The 21,509-nt window shown below is 45.7% G+C and overlaps 1 protein-coding gene across 4 annotated transcripts in view; it reads left to right on the top strand.

Annotated features, from left to right (window-relative positions):
- Window positions 1–558: 558 nt before the first annotated feature.
- CPT1A (carnitine palmitoyltransferase 1A) overlaps window positions 559–21,509 on the top strand; it is a 90,870-nt gene continuing 69,919 nt past the window's right edge. For all 4 annotated transcript variants that reach the window (XM_074997931.1, XM_074997933.1, XM_074997932.1 and 1 more), the window contains exons 1-3: window positions 559–592; window positions 4,776–4,840; window positions 12,480–12,634. In XM_074997931.1, the coding sequence (XP_074854032.1) occupies window positions 12,494–12,634 (141 nt within the window). In that variant the 5' untranslated portion in view covers window positions 559–592; window positions 4,776–4,840; window positions 12,480–12,493. The remainder of the gene's footprint in view (window positions 593–4,775; window positions 4,841–12,479; window positions 12,635–21,509) is intronic.

Genomic DNA, 21,509 nt, shown 5'->3' with positions numbered 1-21,509 from the left:
TATGCGCGATTTCGATTTGTGCTTAACTCACATTAATGCGTGTTAAGCGCAAATCAAAGGCACTCCAGCCCCTCCAGCTGGGGGAAACAGGGGAGAAGTGCTGCTGCACCAGCTGTCTGCCCCTATTGCCCCCCCGCCAACTCTCAGCCTCCCCAGTGGCCCCCCACTCTAAGCCTACTCTCAACTCCCATTGCCGCCATTGTCTCCCAACAGCCTAAGGGCTGAAGGGCTCCTAACACCCTTCTTGCTCCCGCCCCCTCCCCATCTTACGTCACAACGACCCCGGCGGAGGCGGACACTGAGCTCCGAGGATGAAGTGGCTTTGGCTCTCCCCGCCCTTCGCGTACCTCCTCCCTGCCCCTGTGGCCACACCCCCTTCGCTGCGCCTTCTCCCCGCCTTTCCTGACGGCGCGCCTTACCCTTGCTTGTCTCCGCCCCTTCCCCGTTACCCGGCTGCCGGCGGTTCAACCAATCGAGGTGGAACCGGTAGGCGCGGCGCTAGCGCAGCTCTGTCTGGGCTGGGTTGGGTGCTTGTGAGCGGCCGCTTGCCGTCCAGTTGCCCGCCCGCCCGCCCGCCTCGCCAGGAGCCCCGGTGAGTGATCCCCCTCTGCGGCCGCCTGGTAGCGCTGAGCTCGCAGCGGGCGCCCACGGGCTGAGTCCGCCTGACGGGGCAGCGGCCGGTGGTGGGTCCCCGGTGGCGAAGGCGTGGTGGGGCAGCAGGGCGATGATGGGTGGGGGGCTCCGCAGGCGCGTGGCTGGTCGGGGATCCCCTCCCAGGAGAAGGGTGGGGTGGGGCGCGGAGGGGCGTTGCCTTATACGCTGCCCTGCGGCAGCCGCGGGGCTTCCTCCTCGGATCCTTCCGGCTGGGGTGGCGGGCTGGCGCTAGGCTGCGGAGAAAGCGACCCCGGTTCCGACCCTCGCCAGTCCCACGGGCACTGCTCTTCCACGGAGGAGGGAATAAAAACCCTGGCATCTTGCCTCACATACCCAGAGCTCCTTCGAGGGGAACGGCATCCAGCGAGTTCGCTGTCAGCATGGCTTGGGAGCCCCACCTCCCACCCCACGGACCGGAGCCTCCCCTCCGTGGTAGGGAGGGCTCACTCACTCTCTGGCTGTGATCTCTCCAGTTAAAAACGAGTCCTTCTAAAATAAGGCCAAATGTAAAACTGCACCTGTGCACCGGTGTCATTTTACAGGATAAACCGAGGAAATTAAAATAGCCAGGACCTAAAAGTTGTAGAAACCTGTCATTTGTTGTACTACCCAGTTTCTCTGATCAAATACACAGCTTAAATATTAGTCCATAGTATCCTCTTGCCAGTTCTCTGTATGGTACAGGAAAGGGCAGATGCATCAGAAAAATGTGGATTGTTGCAAGTGTTGACTGTATTTGCTTTGGCCTTCAGTATTGGAACATTGAAGCTATAAATCCTGAGAGAAGGGTAATGGTAGTATGGGCAAGGCTGTTAAAATGATGTGCAATGCATGTTTAGAATTTACCAATAATTTTATGCCCTGTAAACACAATCCACACAAGACTGTGACCTATGGCTATACTGGCTTGAGCAGGATGGTAGATTGCCAAAGAGTTTTAAGGAGTTTTCTCATAATTTGGTACCCATAAGGAGTATTGTTTAAAAGTCTAACGTTTTTCGAAAGGAAGATAACGAAATGGTTAGTTTTTTCTTGTAATTTGTAGCTTTAGGAAAGTGGGATAGTGTGAATGGAGGATGTTTGGTAAAAAAGACCCTTCCTGATCAGCTATACTGAGCTGCTTTCCAAATTTTCATTAACTTTTCCTGACTATGTGTTTTGGGATGGTGTTTTTCGAAGTGCTAGTTTTGAGAATGGGGAAAAAAAACGTTTAGTGTATTTAAATTCCTTTTATTACATTGTTCTCTTCTCTAAGTGTCTGTCTTTCCAGATCTAAAAGTATATTTACCTTAACCAGCTTATATATTTTATTTGCCTGTAAATAGTAATGAAGAGAAACTGCTCTCATTGATGTCAGTACATCAGAGGTTTTGTAGCAGACTGGTGTTTCTGACTCTTGATACTGAAAACGATTGAGGTAACTACTTAAAACCACTACTACAAACATGTGACTCCAAAATTAAATACAGAAAGTAACTCTCTGGATCTCTGATATTTGTAAATAATTTACTAAAATATTAAACTTTGTAGTAGTGCCTTACAGATGTAGTTTGAGAGAGAATCAGATACATTACTGTATATTGGGGATTGGGCAGTCTGGGGAGTAGAGAGACATCAGAAACTTAGGAGTTTGAGAAGCAGACTCAAATCCTGTTACAGGATCCAAGCTCTGCGCAGCTTGGTATATATGGTTTGAATGGCAACAAGAAATCCTGTGGCACCTTATAGACTAACAGCTATTTTGGAGCATAAGCTTTGTGGGCAAAGACCCACTTCCTCAGATGCTTGAGTGGGGGGGCGGTTCAGAGGAGGATTTAGAGGAGGTCTCAGTAAAGGGAGTAAAATAAGTAAAGTAAATGGAGACCCCCTCTTTAAATCCTCTTCTAAACTCACCCCCCGCACTCTCACATCTGACAAAGCAGGTCTTTGCCCATGAAAGCTTATGTTCCAAAATATCTGTTAGTCTGTAAGGTGCCACAGGACTTCTTGTTTTTGAAGATACAGACTAACACGGTTATCTCTCTGATGGTTTCAGTGGTACCTACTAGTGTCTAGGCTTTCTAACACTTAACATTTTGGGGAACTACAAAGTTCACTTACAGAAGTTTTCCTTGAATGAAAAATATTTTAAAAAGCCATTGAAATTAGAAACAGGGGTAGCTGTGTTAGTCTGTATTCTAACAGAGCAATCCATCAGTCATGTAGCACTTTGAAGACTAACAAAATGATTTATTAGGTGATGGACCCCTTTGTTCAGTCTGTCCCACCAAAGCTCATCTCCTAATAAATTTTTTTTTTAGTCTTCAAAGTGCTACATGACTGCTGGTTTATTTGATGAAAATTAGACTGAGCTTTTTAAAAACCTACTGTTAAGACTATTATCGCTGAAAACAATTAGAAAATAAAATCTTTCAGTTTTACTTTGGGCAAAATTCTTTAGTAGGAGATTTCTAGTTCTGTGTTGTGCAATATCTTTTTCTTTTCAAAGACTCAACCTTACTCGTCTTTAAATTTGTTTTTTTTTTTTTAAACGGGGAATGCATTTAAAGTTGGCTCTTAAACTGTTCTTTCTGGCTAGTACTGGCACTTCTGATTTTGTTAGACCCGAGGCAGTGAAACGGGATCTGGAGCCTAAAAGACAAATTGAGCTTTTGTTATCCGGTAGTACATTCTGCAGCAGCATAACCTTTCACCTACTTTTCTGTGGCAGTCATGTGATTTCTTTCAGCGCCGTGGAGGAGGAGTGCGGTTGCAGGAAAAGAAATGCCGCTTGCTCAGTGGAGGTGCCTTCCAAATGACACATAAGAGCTTCCTAAAACCGAAGTGCAGCTCCGAATGTATTTTCAATTTTTTGATGGGAGGGTGGAATGAAAAAGAGGACAAAAATACACAAGGCTGAACTGTTTCTGGCATCACGTTCAATTGAAATGTTTTCTAATCAGGAACAGTAGTTAACTTTTACAGTATCCACAGATACAAGGCTCTGGGTCTAGATTCTTGTTTTAAGAAATATATGGTTATAAGACCAACTTTGGAAAGTGTTTTTTTTTTAAATAAACATCTGAAATCTATTTTTAAAGGACATGTAACTAAGTTGGGTATTCTGATTCCATGCAGTCCTCTTGGACAGGGTACACAAAGTGAGGGGTGGGCCCCCTCAGGGAGTACAACATTTTGTAAGTGTGGGTGTAGCATGATTGTGTGCTAGGTCTCAGACACATCCATCTTATTTACAATGTTGAAATATGTTACTGGTTTTATGTCTGCATTCGCATTTTTATACTGATCGATAAACTTTTTACATTTTACATACTTATTTTTTGCAGGTGCTGAAAGCTTTTTTTTTGTCCCCCACATGATCATAACTGAAATTTTTTGTTCGTTTAGATTACATCAGATGTGTGCGGGGGAAGGGTGTTGCTAATCACAGAGATGAGGAATGGGGCACCACATAAAAAGTTTACTCGCCACTGCTCAAGGACTTATGCCTAAATTTCAGATTTTTAGGAAAACAATGAATATAAGTAGTAAGAGAGTCCTCGCTTCGTGTTCAAATCAGCTTTTTTGTGGGGTCTATTTCAACACTGGTGCCATCTTTAAGGTTTTATTTTGGGGGGGTGGGGAGGGGTATTGTTCCTCTTACTCCCTCGGGCAAATGTTAGTCGTCTTCTTGAGGCCTACTGCACCCAGTCTCGCTCACTGCAAATTGTCTAATTTGCTGTCTGAGGTGGCCCCACTGGGTTTTGTCTCCATTGGCCCTGCTAAGCAGTCATATTGATAGCAGTGTTGAGCCCTTGGAAAATGTATGCTTAACTAATAAAAAGCCTGTCTTTCCAGTTACCTAGATTAATGTACAAACAGAAGCTAATTAGTGGAATATCATTATTCTGATAATATAAATGCTTAGCGGTGTCTTTCACAACAGCAAGCCTTGCTCCCCATAGTCTTGAGCCTTTTTGTGCTGCCTTGTAAAATAGCTGTATAGTCTTTTGGTTTTACATTTTTGGCTTTTATGTAGCAGGATGTACTTAAAAATTCCAGAATGCTGTAAAAGGTGGCTTTTGTATGGATGTACAGTATAATATGCATTGCGATAGTCATGCAGTGTTGTCTTTTTCTAGGCTTCTACGGAAAAGAACATCTGGGCAGAGATCAAGGAAGATATTTTTCTACTAGTGTTTTCCAGGTAAGCGAATGCCAGAGCTGCAGCAGTTTTGCCTTTCAACTGAGTTCTGCTGTGCAGTTGTGGTGTTAGATTGTATATTGTAGGGCCTTTCTTCTGCCTGTAGCATGCTATTGTGGAAGTGTGCTCGAGTGGCAGTTTAGAGTGGGATGCAGAGAGGCAAGGGCTTAGGGAACACCGGGAGATTGAAGTCCCCTGCCCACAATTCCTGTGGACGCCGAGGAAAGCATGCAGCTTGAGTCAGTAACTCCTTTGCCCTCTCCCTGCATCAGCTGGGGGTGAGAGGAATGCAGGCATGCAAGCTGTGGGATTTACTCTCACACTCAAAAGTGAAGGAAGGGGAATAGTAAGCAACAAGCAGCTTTGGGAGGAATGGAGAGGACTTCACACACATGCCCCTGTCCCCAGTTCCCTAAAGGATGCCCTGGTGGGGACACTCGGGGTACAGGCAGTCCTGGACTAGAGTAATCCCACTTCCAGCTAGCCCTTTTCACCTGCATGGTACTCAGTGTGGCATCCTACTGGAGAATCCTGGGATCCTGTCTGGGAGTACACCCCACCTCCTCCTGCAGCAGAGCACCCCAGCCAGCTTTTACCAGAGCAGTTCACCCAGGTGCACCACCTTATCTCACCTTTTAGTGTAACTCTGACGTTATACTATACGCAGTAAATATCCTTATCAAACTTTGATCACATGTTTGCGTATCAGAAATACAGTTTGTTTACAGTGAATTCAGCATTTACTGGTAAATCTAATCGTTCTAAGCTTTCTTAGGCTTGGTCTACCTTATCAACTTATATTGGTATAAATTCCTTACCCAAGGGCATGGAAGATCTACTTTTCAAGTGGTGCAGTTATACTGACCTCGGTCCCAATGTAGACAGTTCTGTGTCAATGGGAGAATATATCCCATTGACCTAGCTGTCATCTTCTGAGGTGGTGGATTCCTTTGCCAGGTGTCTTCACTGGAGTGGTAAAGCTGTGCTGGCACATTGTAAGCATAGAGCAGAGTTTCCCAAATGGGGTTCTGCGAGGTGAAAATAAGGGTTCCATGAGAAAATTCCATTTCAGCAGATGACTCCACTGCAGCTCCTTGCCCTGCCATTGCTGAAACAGAGCTAAATTTAGTTGGTTTAACAGCTGGCAGGACAGCGGGAGGGATCTGTCTGTTAAACCAACTGAATTTAGTGCCATTATTTTAGCAGCAGCAGGGCAGGGAACCGCAGGGAGCTCCTCACTCGCCCCACTACCTGGGTGGCCACACCCCTCTGCTGAGTGTGGCTCAGGTCATCCTAACCAGTGGAACACCTCCACGCCAGCCTTCCTTCTGCTGGGTGCACATGGCTGCCTGGCTAGGCTCTCCACAGATGGGTTAGTCCTGGGGGCCAGTTTGGGGCTGAAGGAGGTAAATCCTGGGGATAGTGAGGGTGAGTTGGGGGCTGAGAGGGGTTAAGCCTGGGAGCCAGGGGGTGCGTTTGCGGGATGTGGGGTAAAGCTTGGAGATGGGTGGTGAATTTGAGGGCTGATGCAGGTAAGATCTTGAGGTGGGGGGGGGCAGGTTTGGGGTTCCTCAAAGTTCTTGCGAGTTTAAAAGGGTTTCATGGCAAAATAAAATTGGGGAAACACTGGCATAGAGAAACCCTGAAGATGCCATCATCAGATTTCGCATAGGCTTTCAAATACACTCATCTGTCGTTAAACAAATACTTTATTTGTGAGTACTCGCCTAAACAAGTGACACATTTACCTACCTTAGTTCACTCTACGAGTGAACTCCACCCTGCTAATACGAGCCTTACCCCCCTCCAACCTCCTACTCTGACACACACACACACCCTGCAGCCCCAACCCACTGCAACCAGACCCCCTGCTGGCCCCACAGCCTGACCACCCCCACGGCAGCCTGACGCCCCTGCCGGCCCCGCAACCAGACACCCCCCTCCCCCAAAACTTATCCCTGCCAGCCAGCCCCCTTACTGGCCCCACAGCCTGAACTGCCCCACCACCTGTACCCCCAGCGGCCGCATAGCCCAACACCCCTGCGGGCCCCACAGCCAGATCCCTCCACTGCCTGTAACCCCAGTGGCCAGCCCCGCCTCCTGTAACCCCTGCAGCCCAGCTGCCTCACTTCCCCCCACCGCCTGTAATCCCCATGGCCCCAAAATGCAGCAGCCAGACCCCCCTGCCACCTGACCTCCTGTGGCCCTGCAGCCTGACCCCCCTCCCCACTGACCCCAAACCAGGGCAACCTGAACCCCCATCTCTAACTTGCTACCACCTTTTAACCCTCCCTCCCACTCACAACCACAGACTACCCCCAGACTTTAACCCTCCCCAACCCAAGGTTCACTCATTTTTCAAAAGCAGCACCACCTGCTGCCACGTCTTCCCTGAGTTAGGAGCCCTAGTAGCTAATCAGAGACTTTTACATATAACTTAATAAGAATTTAGTGTCCTTCTTACAAGTTTCTGCCTCTGAGCAGAAAGTTGGGAACCAATTGTACTTGTATAGTGAGGGTGAGTGTAGGTGTAAGTTAAAAGACTTGGTTACTGTTAGTCGGAACAGGTTTTGAATTGGTGACTTACATGTGGAAAACAATGTAACCATTTACCAGTCAGTTCCCCCATATGCAGCTGTAAAGAGAGGGCTTCATGAAACAGACCATTCAGTTTAGACCAATACCTTTAAAAAAATCTGAAAAATTTAAAATAAAGTTCTGGGTTTTACAGTGGACCATCACAACAGTATACTACTGCTAGAAGAACAGCAGAGTTTTTATGGACCTCCATTGAGACGCAGGTTGAAATTTAAAAAAAAAAAAAAGTACAATCTCTTGCCTGTGCAATTTGTAGTACTTCCATTTGTTCCTCTCTACCATGCCCTCCAGCAGATGGCTTTATTTTCTCTCAAGAATTGCTGGAAGGGGAAGGGTTTTTTAGTTGTTACTATGATAGTAGACGGAACAGCCTGGACAAGCAATACCTCCAAAAGGGCTAGCTCCACCTTCACTTAGCCTCCAGCCTCATCTTACTGTATGTTAGCTAGCCTGTTTTGATTCCTTTAAATCTTTGCTTGGGACTGGGTGTGTTATTTCAGCCCTTTCTGTTTGCGACTAGCTCTGACTTGCTGATTGTTCAGAATGGGAAATAGGACTGACTTGAATACAGGTTGAACCTCTGTAATTGAGAGCTCTCTCATCTGGCAACATCTGTAGTCTGGCATGGTTTTAGTTAGCCCAACAACCACTTATCACGGGTGTGCCAAATTTCCTGGGGTTCCATAAACTTTGTTTCCAGCCATCAGTCCTAGCCCTGTGTTCTGTGCTGTTATTTAGCTGTAATTTATCCTTAAATGTCTAACAGTAAGCCATAGAAGTGTTGGTAATACTGCTAGACAATATGATCTCCCATGGTCCAGCAAATTCTCTTGTCCAGCACCAGTTGGGTCCCAAGGGTGCCAGATTAGAGAGGTTCAATGTTTATTTACTCTGCTGTGTTCTATAAGCGTATTCATCAGAATGTGTGATAGGAATCTTCGTGTCCACTTCCTAATGCCCAAAAGCCTTATTTATATAGTCGATTAAATGAATGTGTTGTCTTGTGTGTTTATAATAATTTGTGTTCCAGATCTGAGATTCTGATTTTTATATATTCATTGAGCAGTATTTTGCTTTGTATCACCTTGTGTGTTCGAGAACACAGAGATAGGTAGGTGAGGTAATATGTTTTATTTGAACACCTTCTGTTGATGAGAGAACTATTCTTCAGGCGTTTGAAGCTTTTCTCTCTCACCAACAGAAGATGGTCAAAATCAAAGATACCTCACCCAACATGTATACTGGGACCCATAAGGCTACAACTACACTACGTACATCAAAGATGAAAGGCTGCATGAAGCTGTTCCCTGAAATCATAGGGTATATGGATGGATTAGGGCCTGCACAGTTGAAAGTTAGTTGTTGGTTGTGGCAGTATAAAAGTCCTAAAGAGTCTCAGAGATGGTCTAGTAGACAGGATTAACAGGTAGAATTGGCAGGGGAGGTCACGAATATTTATTTTCCTTAATTGGGAAAACCCCTCGGGCTGGAATTCGCTCTTACTTTGTTGTAATAGGGGAAGAAGCATGCTGATTTCCTGTTGCCTTTTTTTGTTAGTTTCCTTGCTTTGAGTGAGTGGTCTAATTTAGCTGATGTTACAGCTAATGTCAGTGTGGAACAAGCAAATCTCTTCCTCCTTGAAAGGACAATGTACGTAACGTACAATTTATTTACACATTTGTACAGATGCAAATCTGTTTCAAAATGACATTTTTGGAAAATGCTTTTCAGCTCTTTAGTACCAAGAGTCTAAGAAACTCACAAATATCCTGGTTTTGTGGTTCACTGTTTGGGAAGAGGCTTATTAGCATGTGTTGTACAGAAACATTTTGCTGACTACTACTTTGCCTTCAGGTGAAATGAATGATTGTTTTCCTCTTGGTTTGAATGAGCAGGATAGTGTCCTCTGTTACAAAATATTGGCAGATGGAGTTGATGAATAATAAGGTACATGCTCAGTTGGGCCATGCCCTTTTACCTAATTTACTGACAAACATGTGACTGCCTCAGAAATGTGGAGGAGGGAACACACAATGCAGATTATTAATTTGGCTTTCCAGCAGCACAACATACTCCTTTAAAAGAAAGGGCTTCAAGGAGGCTTCCAGTCCCACCTACAGAACAAGTATTTATTGTATTTATTATTCTGTAAATGCTTTTAAAAAGGAGTAGTTTTGGGAAGCTGCAGTTCCACTCTTTGTGAGGAGGAACTGTTAACAGAATTTTTCCTACCTTCTGGTAGGGTTGTGTGCAGGTGCATACACACACACTCCCTCTCTCCCCTTCTCTTCCCTTGCCCTCATAAATTTCTCAACAAGCTCTATGGTCAGCTGGTTACATGGAGTGTTGCCAATTTAGTCATTGGCTAGAAATATGAATGGAAATTAAAACTTCAGTACACAGTTTAAAACCATATACAATATACGATAAAATGTTTAGACCTATTATGCTTTTTTGGGTACAGAAAGTATGAACAGAGACTAACTTCCTCACATGGCTGTCATTTTGTTTCTTGCAATGTTGGTGCATTTTATTGTAGTGATGTTGGTCAACCTAATAATTTCAAATTTCACGTGAACTCTCACCTGACAGCTAATGATGAACTGGGTTGTGGAGGAGAGAGGCTGCAGGAAAAGATGTGAACATACCTATTCTGCCTAGGCATTCAGCAAGCACAACTGCATTTCTCAAGTGATCAATTTTGGCTCATGTTAGGTTACAGAATCACTTTAATATTGAATATAGGGGTAATGAAATGTTAATCCTTATTATATGAGTAAAGGGCAGCAGAACTGTAGTTAGCCTGTCCTCTTATAGGGGGTCACCCTGAGTGGTTGATTTTTGCCAAGTTTGACCCTTAGCCCATGTAAGCTTGGTATTTCATAGTCCTGGGACCTGTGGGCTTGTCACATTAGTTCTCAGTAAATCTGGTAAGATGGTTGTAAAACATTTTTATAGTTACTATCATCAGACTATACAGCCCACCTTTGTCCTCATTGTTTGTTAGCTACCAGCCCCTTGGATATTTGAACAAACCCCTCCCCCAATCCCTGCCTCCCAGTTTCCATTCCTGGGGAAAAGCTGTTTCTGAAAGAAAACTATTGCTATGACATTTTTCATGTCTCTTGGAGTGTAATAATATAAGCAACAGACACTCCTTGTTTTCAGGGCTTTTACTGAGGTGATTCTCATTGCATTACTTTTTTTTCCCTTAAATCTTCAGTTCTGGGGACCCAAGGTGGTTTTTCCATGAGAATTAATATGTCTGTATATTCAGATTAAATATATTTTAAAAATACTTATTACCTTTAACTTTTGTTAAAATTAAAATCTTTTAAAACTAATATGCTTTTTGTTGATGCTGTTTGATTTACTGGCTGTAGTTCTTACCTTAGATAATGGGAAGAGCATAGTTGATTTCACTTTGAGACTTTTATGCACTAGTCAAAAGACATTTTCCAGCATAAATCAGCCCATAGTTCCCATCTTTTCAGTATAACAGTTCCTTAACTTCTATTCTGTAGTGCTTCAGGGGTTGCAGGGTTGCCTTTAGAATAAAGCTTTGTCTGTACTAAACATAGCAGTCGACCGCTGATATGTAATTTTAGCTACACCTTAATCCTCGCTGCTCACGAGGACTTCCAGGGTTGATTTTGACCCCAAAAGTGCCATTTTGCACATGCGCAAAACAAAACCAAGGAAGATCAATCCTGAGCAAGTCCATCTTCTGTGGTAATACGGCTGTAGGCTAAGACATAAGAGTTGGCCTGTTTGGTTTAATTTCACTGCACCCATTAATTTGCTGATGAATACACATGGCTAACACCTACAGAAAGTATGAACTTGAATATTAACATACTTTAGTTTCTGGAGTCCTCCGTAATGAATTAAATAGGATATAGAAAAATTGGGAGGAGAGCGTCTTTATGGGGAAGATAGATCTGCAGCCAAATCATAAATTCTAGTCAAGTTAGTGTGGGAGGACCTGCTAGTCAAGGTCAATGTGCAAGTACCTTTTGTTCTAAGTAGCTGAAAAAGCTACTGCTATATCTCTGTAAACAGTTAAACAGAGAAAAGTTTACTTACTGCTTGTTCTAAACTATTTCCTGCGTATAATTTAAGTCATCGTCCTCTTCCAGTTGTATTTAAGGGTATGTGTATATGGCAGTTAAACACCTTCAGTTGGCTTTGGGCTTGCAGGGCTTGGGCTAATGGGCTGTTTAATTGCAATGTAACTGTTCAGGTCTGGGCTGCAGCCCAAGCTCTGGGACATCCTAATATCTGAGACTGCACATGTACACCACATTTAAATGTCCCCTGAAGCTGGAGTCACACTACCAAGGCAGATTGACCCAATGAGGGTTGATCGTCCGGAGTTTCATTTTACACTTTGTGAAATGACTCTCCAAGCGGTCAGCGTAGACCCCTGCAGCTCTTGCAAGAGACGAGGAATAAGGAAGGTCATAGGGAAAAACGCTCCCATTGACCTTCTGTCATGTGGATGGAAGCACAAGTCAACTGTGGATGTATCAATTTTAGCCACACAAGTGGCATAGCTAAAGTTGTGTGTGGGTGGTAGGCGTCTCTGTCTAGTATAGACGTAGCCTTAGTCTGAGCCCTATGACCCCGAGTAAACTGACGTGAACCAGGGACAGATTTTTAATGGGAGATGTACCTTATACATCACTGCAGATATTAATGTTGTTTAGTAAGAGAGAGGGAGCCGTGATTCAGTTTACCCATGAAAAGACCTAATATAAAGGGGGGAAGATAAGACTGCTATTTATAGACTCTCAGATTAAGACCAAAAAGGGACTGTTAGATCATCTACTGATATTTCCTTTATTGCACAGCTGTGGGTTTGAAATAGGCCATATAAAATTGGGTAGTACTGCACGCAAGTTTGATACCTCCCAAAAATGTTGGGAAATAGAGAGAGCCAGAGATGTTTCACTCAAAATATAGTAGCTCCTGGACCAGTAGTTCCTCTGGGACAGTAAAAGCAGATATGTTTTATATAATTTTTAATTTTTTCTTTTGGCAGAACATTCTGTGAAAATGGCAGAAGCCCATCAAGCAGTAGCATTTCAATTTACAGTAACTCCAGATGGGATTGACCTGCGAATGAGCCATGAGGCTCTCAGACAGGTATATCTCTCTGGTCTCCATTCCTGGAAAAAGAAGTTCATCAGATTCAAGGTATTGAGTTTCTGTAGATATGAAAGCATAATCCAAATCTATGTAGTATTTTAAAAGCTTGATTAGATTTCACACAAGTAGAGCTATATATTGATGTAGCTATAGGAAATTATATTCATCCTGATTTATTTGAACCTTTTTATTCTAATAGGCCAATATTGTTCTCAGTTGTAAATGCAAACATTGAGTTATGCTCAAGAAATTAGCACTGATATTTTTAGGAAAGAGTAAAATACCTATGGGAAGGCTAATATTTAGGCATTTTGTTATCCTTTTATATATAAGGCAAAGGTGATATTCTCCATTTTACTTCTGGAGATTTCTATGCCAAAATTTAAAAATCCCATATATATTTTCTCAAAATAATGTTGTAATCACACCAATTTCAATTATTTTAGTCATTTGTTTCAAAATACCAGCTGGCAAGTATGTCTCTAACAATATAGACAACAAAAGAGATTTACTCCAGGAGCAGAGAGTGAAAGAAACCTCCACAACCAACTTAATTTTAGTTTTGTTGTTATGCTTTTGTTGCGCATCTCAGTCTGGGTATGTCACACATGCCAGCTGGGCACATCTTGAGGGGCAAACTGTTCTTTTCCAGTCTCCAGATACCTGCACCCTTGACCTCCCAGAGCAAAGTTGTAGTACAGGCACATGCTGCTTCTTCGAGTGGTCCCCGTGGGTGCTCCACAGTAGGTGTCAGGCTTGCCCTGGCGCCGCAGATTGGAAATTTCCAGCAGTCTCTGTCGGGTCGCACATGCGCCGATGCGCGTCAGTCCTTCGTGTGCTTACGGTCACGTGCGTGATCTGGTCCCCGCCAGTTCCTTCTCAACCGCCAACGGCTGCAGACAGAATCCACTCCGGCTCCAATGCCTGAGAAAGATAAAAACTGATTTACTTGCTGTTAATTGTTATTACTTGAGAGCTTTGTTATTACCGTTGAAGTTGGGTTTTGTGTTAGATGTGTATACAGTTTCTTTAAAAACAAAAAAGAGAGAGAGAGAGCAATGAGAAGAACAGAGGCGGCCGCCTCAGGCGGTCTGCTATCTTAAGGCCGCGAATGTTGTGTGTTCCTGGACTGAGTAACTGTTAAGTGCTCCATTAGCACTCAAAGACTTAAACGCCCGAGCAAGGTCCTCGCTGGGGTTTAAGAAATGTGACTCATGCTGTGAGGCTATGCCTGCCTCAGATGGGCATAGCAAGTGTATCTGTTGCCTCGGGGAGACCCACGTTCCTTAAAAATGTCCTCACTGCTCTAAGCTTACAGCTAGAGCCCGAAAGGACAGGGAAATGAGGCTGAAAATGTTCCTATTTGATAAGGCCCTCCAGCCTGGACCATCAGAGATGCCTCACAAAGAGGGACCCTCGGGGTCGCACAAGAGGAAGGCGGCTTCCCTAACCTCCTCTGTGCAGAAAAAGAAGAAGCTTTCCCCAGCTCAATCCCTGCCGGTAACATCCGTGAGCGGGACGAGCAGAGCACAGGGCCTGAGCCCGCTGGCTTCTCATAGCGGGAAGGCCGCAGCGCATGTAGCTCTGCAAGGGCCCTCGACCATTAAGCAGTCGGCACGGAGGGCCCTGCAGGCGCCGGAATTGGCGGCACCGGCTCCCATGGCACCGAGCCTTGCGGCACCAACGGGTCTGGAGCGAGGGTACCCGGCACGGGGCCCAGCGGTGCTGGAGGAAACTACCAGCGCGGCATCGCGCGCGACACCGTCTGCGGTGCCAAGGTCCCCGGCACTGGAGGGGGAGGCACCCGTGACTCAGGAACGGGGAAAAGCGAAGGCCAAGACACAGCACCGCAGTACTTCTCCAGAGGTCATTGCGTTACCATTATCGCCTAGCTCTCCCCCCGAGATACACCAGGCAGCAGCTCCAACAGCCTGCCTCAGACCTCCATCTCCATTCCTTTAACCACCATCCCCCTGGCTTAGACAACTTTCACCAACCTCCAGCAGGGATCCCTGTGAATACTAACACAGAGGATCTCCGCCATTGTCAACGTCATCTGGGAGGTCACACCCTTCTACGCACCATATCTGCACTTTCCAGTTGTGGTCCAGGTCTCCATCACGGGGCCCTTGCCCCTGTTGTTATGGCTGCCCTTACCATATGGGACACTGGCACAGAGGGTCGGGATCTCGGGGTAGATCCCCATCTACACCTTGCCAACACCCCAGCACACATTCCCACCCTGGGGGAAGATCACAGCTTTCCCAGCCAGAGAGTGGTCCAAAGGACCTGGACCCCCATCCAGAACCCTCAAAAGAGCAAATATATGAACAGAGTCAGGAACCTGAGGATTTAGAGGAGATGTATCATAGCGATGCCTCCTCGTCCTCCCCAGATGAGGCAGTTGTCCCTGGGGATATCTCTCCCCCGGACGACGTTAACAATTCCAAGAATTGTTCAAGAGGGTAGCACAAACACAGGACATTCAAATAGCAGAGGTGTAGGAGAAGCATCATAAACTCCTGAAAAATCTGAGACCCCCGGCTTCATCCAAGATCACCATCCCATTAGATGAAGCGATTATGAAATCAGCCACCAACATATGGCAGATTCTGGTTTCCATCCCTCCTACAAATAAGAGGGCAGATAAGAAATATTTTGTTCCAGCAAAAGGCATGGAATTTCTGTTTAGCCATCCACAGCCGAATTCCCTGGTGGTCGAATCATTGCAACATAGAGCCAAGACGCCCCAATATAAGTCAGGAGGATCAGATAAGGACACAAGGAAATTAGACCTACTCGGCAGGAAGGTCTACTCCTCATCTACCTTACTACTGCGAATGGCAAATTATGCTGCACGCTTGTCGAACCACAATTTCGACAATTATTCCAGACTTACCTCCCTCATGGATTTTCTTCCAGAGGACAAGAAACCGGTCCTCAAAGTGATCGTCCAGGAGGGCTACGCGGCCTCACAAGCAAGAGTTCAAATTGCCTTGGATGTAGTGGACATAGCAGCTCGTTCCACAGCCACGGCAGTAGTAATGCGTAGGGAATCGTGGCTCCAGACGTCCGGGATTCCCAGAGGTCTGCAAGTAAAAATCGCACATCTTCCTTTTGATAGACAGAGGTTATTTGCAGATTCAACTGACTCGGTCCTACACTCCAGCAAGGACTCGAGAGCCACACTTAGGACCCTGGGTATATACACACACACACCCCCCGTACAGGAGGAAGAAGTTTTACCCACAGCAAAGGCATTACGCTTACCAACTACAGCTTACTCAGTATCAACGGGGGTATGACCGGGGCGCCACCAACAGCAACAGCAGAATAGGGCCCCTAGACATCGCACCCAACAGGGTCACGCACCCTCCGGGCAAGCCCTGAGACAGCAGGTTTGACGGATATGTCGAGGATTGCAAGATCAAGACCGTCTCTCAGTGCCAATCTCAACACGTTTCACCATCGGCTCAAACCGTTCTACTCTCAATGGCAAAACATCACCACAGACAGATGGGTATTGGAGATTTATAGCCACGGGTTACACAATCCCCTTCCAATCACTGCCACCATTGAAACCTCCCACCAGGTCCTTTTTCAAGGACCCCTCTCACCAGACAAAGTTAAAACAGGAAGTGAACAATCTCATGTTCATAGGGGCGGTGGAGAGAGTACTGAAACAATTCCAAGGGAAAGGCTTCTACTCACGGTACTTCCTAACAGAGAACAAGACAGGAGGCTGGAGGCCAATCCTGGATTTATGGGCCCTCAACCGGTATTTGCGCAAGCAGCGTTTCAAAATGACTACAGTTGCCTCCATAATCATGGCACTGGACAATGGAGACCGGTTTGCAGCCCTCGACTTACAGGACGCGTATTTTCATATAACAATTCACCCGGCACACAGACGTTTTCTCTGGTTCACAGTAGGCAGGGAGCATTTCCAATACAGAGTTCTTCCATTCGGTCTCTCTTTGGCACCCAAAGTTTTTACCAAAACGCTGGCGGTAGTATCAGTGTACCTACACAGGCAAGGTGTCTTCATTTTTCATACCTAGATGACTGCCTACTGAAAGGGGCCTCGAAAGCAGAGATCCTACGCATGATACTCATCACTACAAACAGATTTGCCTCGTTGGGCCTAGTCATCAACCTCTCGAAGTCAAAGACCGAGCCCACACAAAATAGAGTTTATAGGGGCGCGCATAGACTCTACTACATCAAGAGTATACCTGCCCGGTGCCCGTTTCCGCACCATCAAATCCCCGGTACAAGTAATAACGTACAGCCCCACTGTGCCAATCCTAACATGTCTACAACTGTTGGGACACATGGCGACCACCACGTTTGTGGTACAGAACGCCAGGCTGCATATGCGAGGCTTGCAGCATTGGTTGGCGAGCGTTTACAAACCAATAGTCCATACCATCCACAGGGCAGTATCACCCACAACGGAGGTGTGAAGGTCACTGGCATGGTGGGCAGACCCCAAGAACTTACTAGTAGGGGTGCCCTTCCGCCAACCGCAAATTACCGTTTTTCTCACGACAGATGCATCCCATATGGGATGGGGAGCGCACATCGGCAACAAAGTAACTCAAGGGTTATGGTGCCCTGTGGAAAAGACACTGCATAGAAACATTCTAGAGCTCAGAGCAGTGTTCAATGCATACAGACGTTTTCAAAATTGCCTACACAGCAAAGTAATCGGGATAAATACCAACAACACCTCCACTATGTTTTATATCAACCGACAAGGAGGGGCCGGATCTCGTGCGCTCTGCGTGGAGGCTGTCCGGTTGTGGAACTGGTGCATTGTCAACAATATAACCCTAAAAGCCTCATACTTACTGGGTGTCCACAACGTAAAGGCAGACCAACTCAGCAGACGCTTTGTGCTCACGCATGAGTGGCAGATCCATTCTGACCTGCTCCGACGAGTGTTTCACAAATGGGGGTTTCCCCAAATTGATTTGTTTGCCACTCACAACAACAAGAAATGCCCCCACTACTGCTCCAGAGCAGGCATAGGACAGGGGTCCTTGGGGGACGCCTTCATGATCCCATGGAAGGTCCCTCTACTCTATGCATTCCCTCCCACAACACTCATCCACAAGGTTTTGGAGAAAGCCAAAAGGGAGAGAGCACACATGATACTCCTAGTCCCAACCTGGGACTGACAGCAATGGTTCCCTCTGCTTCTGCGCATGGCATGCCGCCTGCCACTCCCCCTACCGGCAGTGCTGGACCTTCTCACGCAGGCTCAGGGGTCCACAGTGCACCCACATCCTCGAGGACTCTGCCTACAGGCGTGGCTAATCCATGGCTCAGCGCCTTAGAGAGCACATGTTTGGAGGGAGTGAAACAGGTCCTGGAGTGCAGTTGAAGGAGCTCCACCAGAAGGACTTACGAGCAGAAGTGGACGCGATTTACCTCCTGGTGCTCTTCCAAGGAGTTAGCTCCTCTAGACGTCCCTATAACTGTAATTCTAGACTACCTGCTGGAGCTGAAACAAGATGGACTCTCCCTATCCTTGCTTAAGGTCCATCTCGCAGCTATATCAGCATTTCGACACACAGGAAGGGCCAACCGTATTCGCCCATCCTGTCGTCAAAAGGTTCCTAAAGGGGTTGGTAAACCTGTACCCCCCTCGGAAACCGCTACCACCATCATGGAGTCTGGACTTGGTACTCCACACGCTGTCAGGACCACCCTTTGAACCATTGGCCACGGTCCCCCTCCAGTTACTCACCTTGAAGACAACCTTCCTTCTTGCGATTTACGTCAGCCTGCAGGGGGAGCGAACATGCAGCAATAATGGTGCCGCCGCCCTGTACGGTGTTCTCAAAGGAAGCAGTGATCTTACGATTGCACCCAGCCTTCGTTCCAAAGGTTTCCTCGGAGTTCCACATTAACGAGCCAATAGTATTACACTCGTTTTATCCTAAGCCTCGCAAGTCCAGCAAGGAGGCGCGGCTGCACTTACTAGATGTGAGGAGGATGCTGGCCTTTTATATAGACAGAACTAAGCCCTTCCGGAAGATGGACAGACTCCTGGTGTCCCTCGCGCCCAGGTCAAAAGGGGAAGGCCTATCCTCACAAAGGATCTCAAACCACATCGTTTCCTGCATAAGACTGTGTTATGAGCTTCGCAAGATCCTTCTGCTAGTTCCGCCTAGGGTGCGCTCCACCAGAGCAGTGGCGGCATCGACGGCCTTCTTGAAGGGAATGGCGCTAAGAGACATCTGCAGAGTGGCGACTTGGTCATCTTACGACACCATTGCCAAGCATTATGGCATGCACCGGGTGTTTGATGAGGATACACGCCTGCCGACAGCAGTCCTTTGAAGGGCAAGCTGCACATAAATCAGGTACCCATCTCCTTTTTTGGTGTCACTATTGGGTAGTCACCTACTGTGGAGCACCCACGGGGACCACTCGAAGAAGAAGTAGTTACTCACTTGTGTAGTAACGATGGTTGTTCGAGATGTGTCCCTGTGGGTTCTCCACTACCCACCCGTTCCTCCCCACTTCGGATCTCTGTCTGGCGTTTTTCAGGAGCATCCCGGGCAGTTGGTCAGGAACTGGTGGGGACCGGATCGCGCACGTGACCTTAAGCGTGCAAAGGACCGACGCGCATTGGCGCATGCGCGACCCGATGGAGACTGCCGGAAATTTCCGATCTGCGGCGCCGGGGCAAGCCCGACACCTACTGTGGAGCACCCATGGGGACACATCTCGAAGAACCATCGTTACTACACAGGTGAGTAACTTCTCTTTCTCTTCTCTCATCCCATTTCCAGCCCAGACACCTCTCTCTGCAGAGCCCAATTGCATGAGAGGTTGGGCTCATAGTGAGATTTCTGTATGCTGCCTCTTTCCTTCAGGGTGTGCTGGTAACTGCAGCTGCTGGGAATCCTCTGGCTGCTGCTTCCCCCAGGCAGTGTCCTATATTTATGAGCTGGAGAGCTTGGCTCTGTTGGGTCCAGCAGCCTCTGATGATGGCTTGCAGCACTAGTTCTTCATAGATAATTGAAATTCTATGCAGAACATAAATTCTGCACAAATTTTGCATTGCACAGAATTCCCCTCAGGAGTAAAATTTAAATAAATCTATTGATAGGACTCGTCCTATGCTCTTAAGTAAACAATTGTCCAAATCCCAAAATACTCAGAAGTAGTGTGGGTGGTCATACTGTTAATGAGAAGACCCAAGAGAGAACCATCATAGGGTTTAAATAAGAATAGAGAATTCAATTGAGAAAAGCTTGTCACTCTTGGTTAAACTAAATTTTGGCTTTTCCAGGTCCCAGTCTTGAAAATATGTGTGCTTCTCATTACTTAGGATTAATTCAGTGAGATTTCTTTATCTTTAAATTTATTCACATAAGAATTTAAAGCACCAATTGTACATATTTTGTCAAAAGTCAGTTTCCAAACAATCGAAACAAATCTTGATATCATGACATGCTGAAGATTCTGATGTTACATAAATGTCTTCTACTAAGTTAAACTAACAAGAAGTCCTGTTGCACCTTATAGAGTAACAGATATTTTGGAGCCTAAGCTTTTGTGGGCAAAGACCCGCTTCGTTGGGTCTTCGCCCACATAAGCTTAGGCTCCAAAATATCTGTTAGTCTGTAAGGTGCCAAAGGACTGCTTGTTGTTCTTGAAGGTACAGAGTGTCATGGCTACCTCTCTGATATAAATTAAACTAAGAAATAGATAGTGGGTCTCTGAGGCATGGAGTGTTTGCAAAACTGAGTCTGGGTTGTATGTTATAGTCTTAAGTATTGGGGTCTAGCTTGTTGTGAGTTTCCTGGGCTTTTTTCTTGATGTCTTTCTTTACATAATGCATATGATTAGTAACAGAGAGAAAGCCGTGTTAGTCTATACACTATCAAAACAAAAAAGCGGTAAAGTAGCACTTTAAAGACTAACAAAATAATTTATTAGGTGATGAGCTTTCATGGGACAGACCCACTTCTTCGGGCCACAGCCATACCAGAACAGACTCAATATTTAAGGCACAGAGAACCAAAAATAGTAACCAAGGTTGACAAATCAGAAAAAAAAAATGATCAAGGTGAGCAAATCAGAGAGTAGATGTTGTGGATCAAGAGTATGTTTGTCTGCTTTGTGCCCATTAACTCTTTGTCTAAGAGAGTTTGAAGTCTGCCCAGAGTTAATGGGTGCAGAAGAGACATAAAAACACTCCTGGTCCACAAACCAGTAAGCTGACATTTTAATGGAGTGGGCCATTCTGTTAATGACTTGAGAGTTTGCATCTTACTGAAGAGAAATTTTCATACTACGTTGGAAAGAGAGGCTGATGAACTCTCTTATATTCAAATTCGACACATCAACACATGGTTTGAACCGGGATGTGAATTCTGTCGGTAATTATAGGGGCTCTTTTGCATACTTGGCTTGATCTAATTCTTGACCCTCTCCCCGCCCCTCTACTCTCTGACTTGCTCACCTTGATAATGTTTTTTCCTGAATTGTCAACCTTGATTAATATTTTTGGTTCTCTATGCCTTAAATATTGAGTCTGTTCTGGTATGGCTATGGTCTGAAGAAGTGGGTCTGTCCCACGAAAGCTCACCCAATAAATTATTTTGTTAATCTTTAAAGTGCTACTTTACTGCTTTTTTGTTTTGATAATGCATATGAGTGCCTTGTTACTATTAGTTTGGACAGACTGGGATAAATGTGAAATGCTGAAATTACTTTTAAAATACTTTCATTATAAATATAAAAGGGGCCAGTTTCAAGCTAAAGTGCCTGTTCCATAGAAGAGTTACTCGTGTTAAAGAAGTCCATTTATTCCAGCCTCTGCTGGTGTCACTTCATGCCTGCATGAGGCTTGAAGTTTGCAGGTGGGAACAGTGCTGCCCTCTCTCTGCTGAACATATGT

Source organism: Carettochelys insculpta, chromosome 6 (genome assembly GCF_033958435.1).
Source record: "Carettochelys insculpta isolate YL-2023 chromosome 6, ASM3395843v1, whole genome shotgun sequence".
Lineage (NCBI taxonomy): Eukaryota > Metazoa > Chordata > Testudines > Carettochelyidae > Carettochelys > Carettochelys insculpta.
This window is presented reverse-complemented; position numbering and strand designations above follow the sequence as displayed.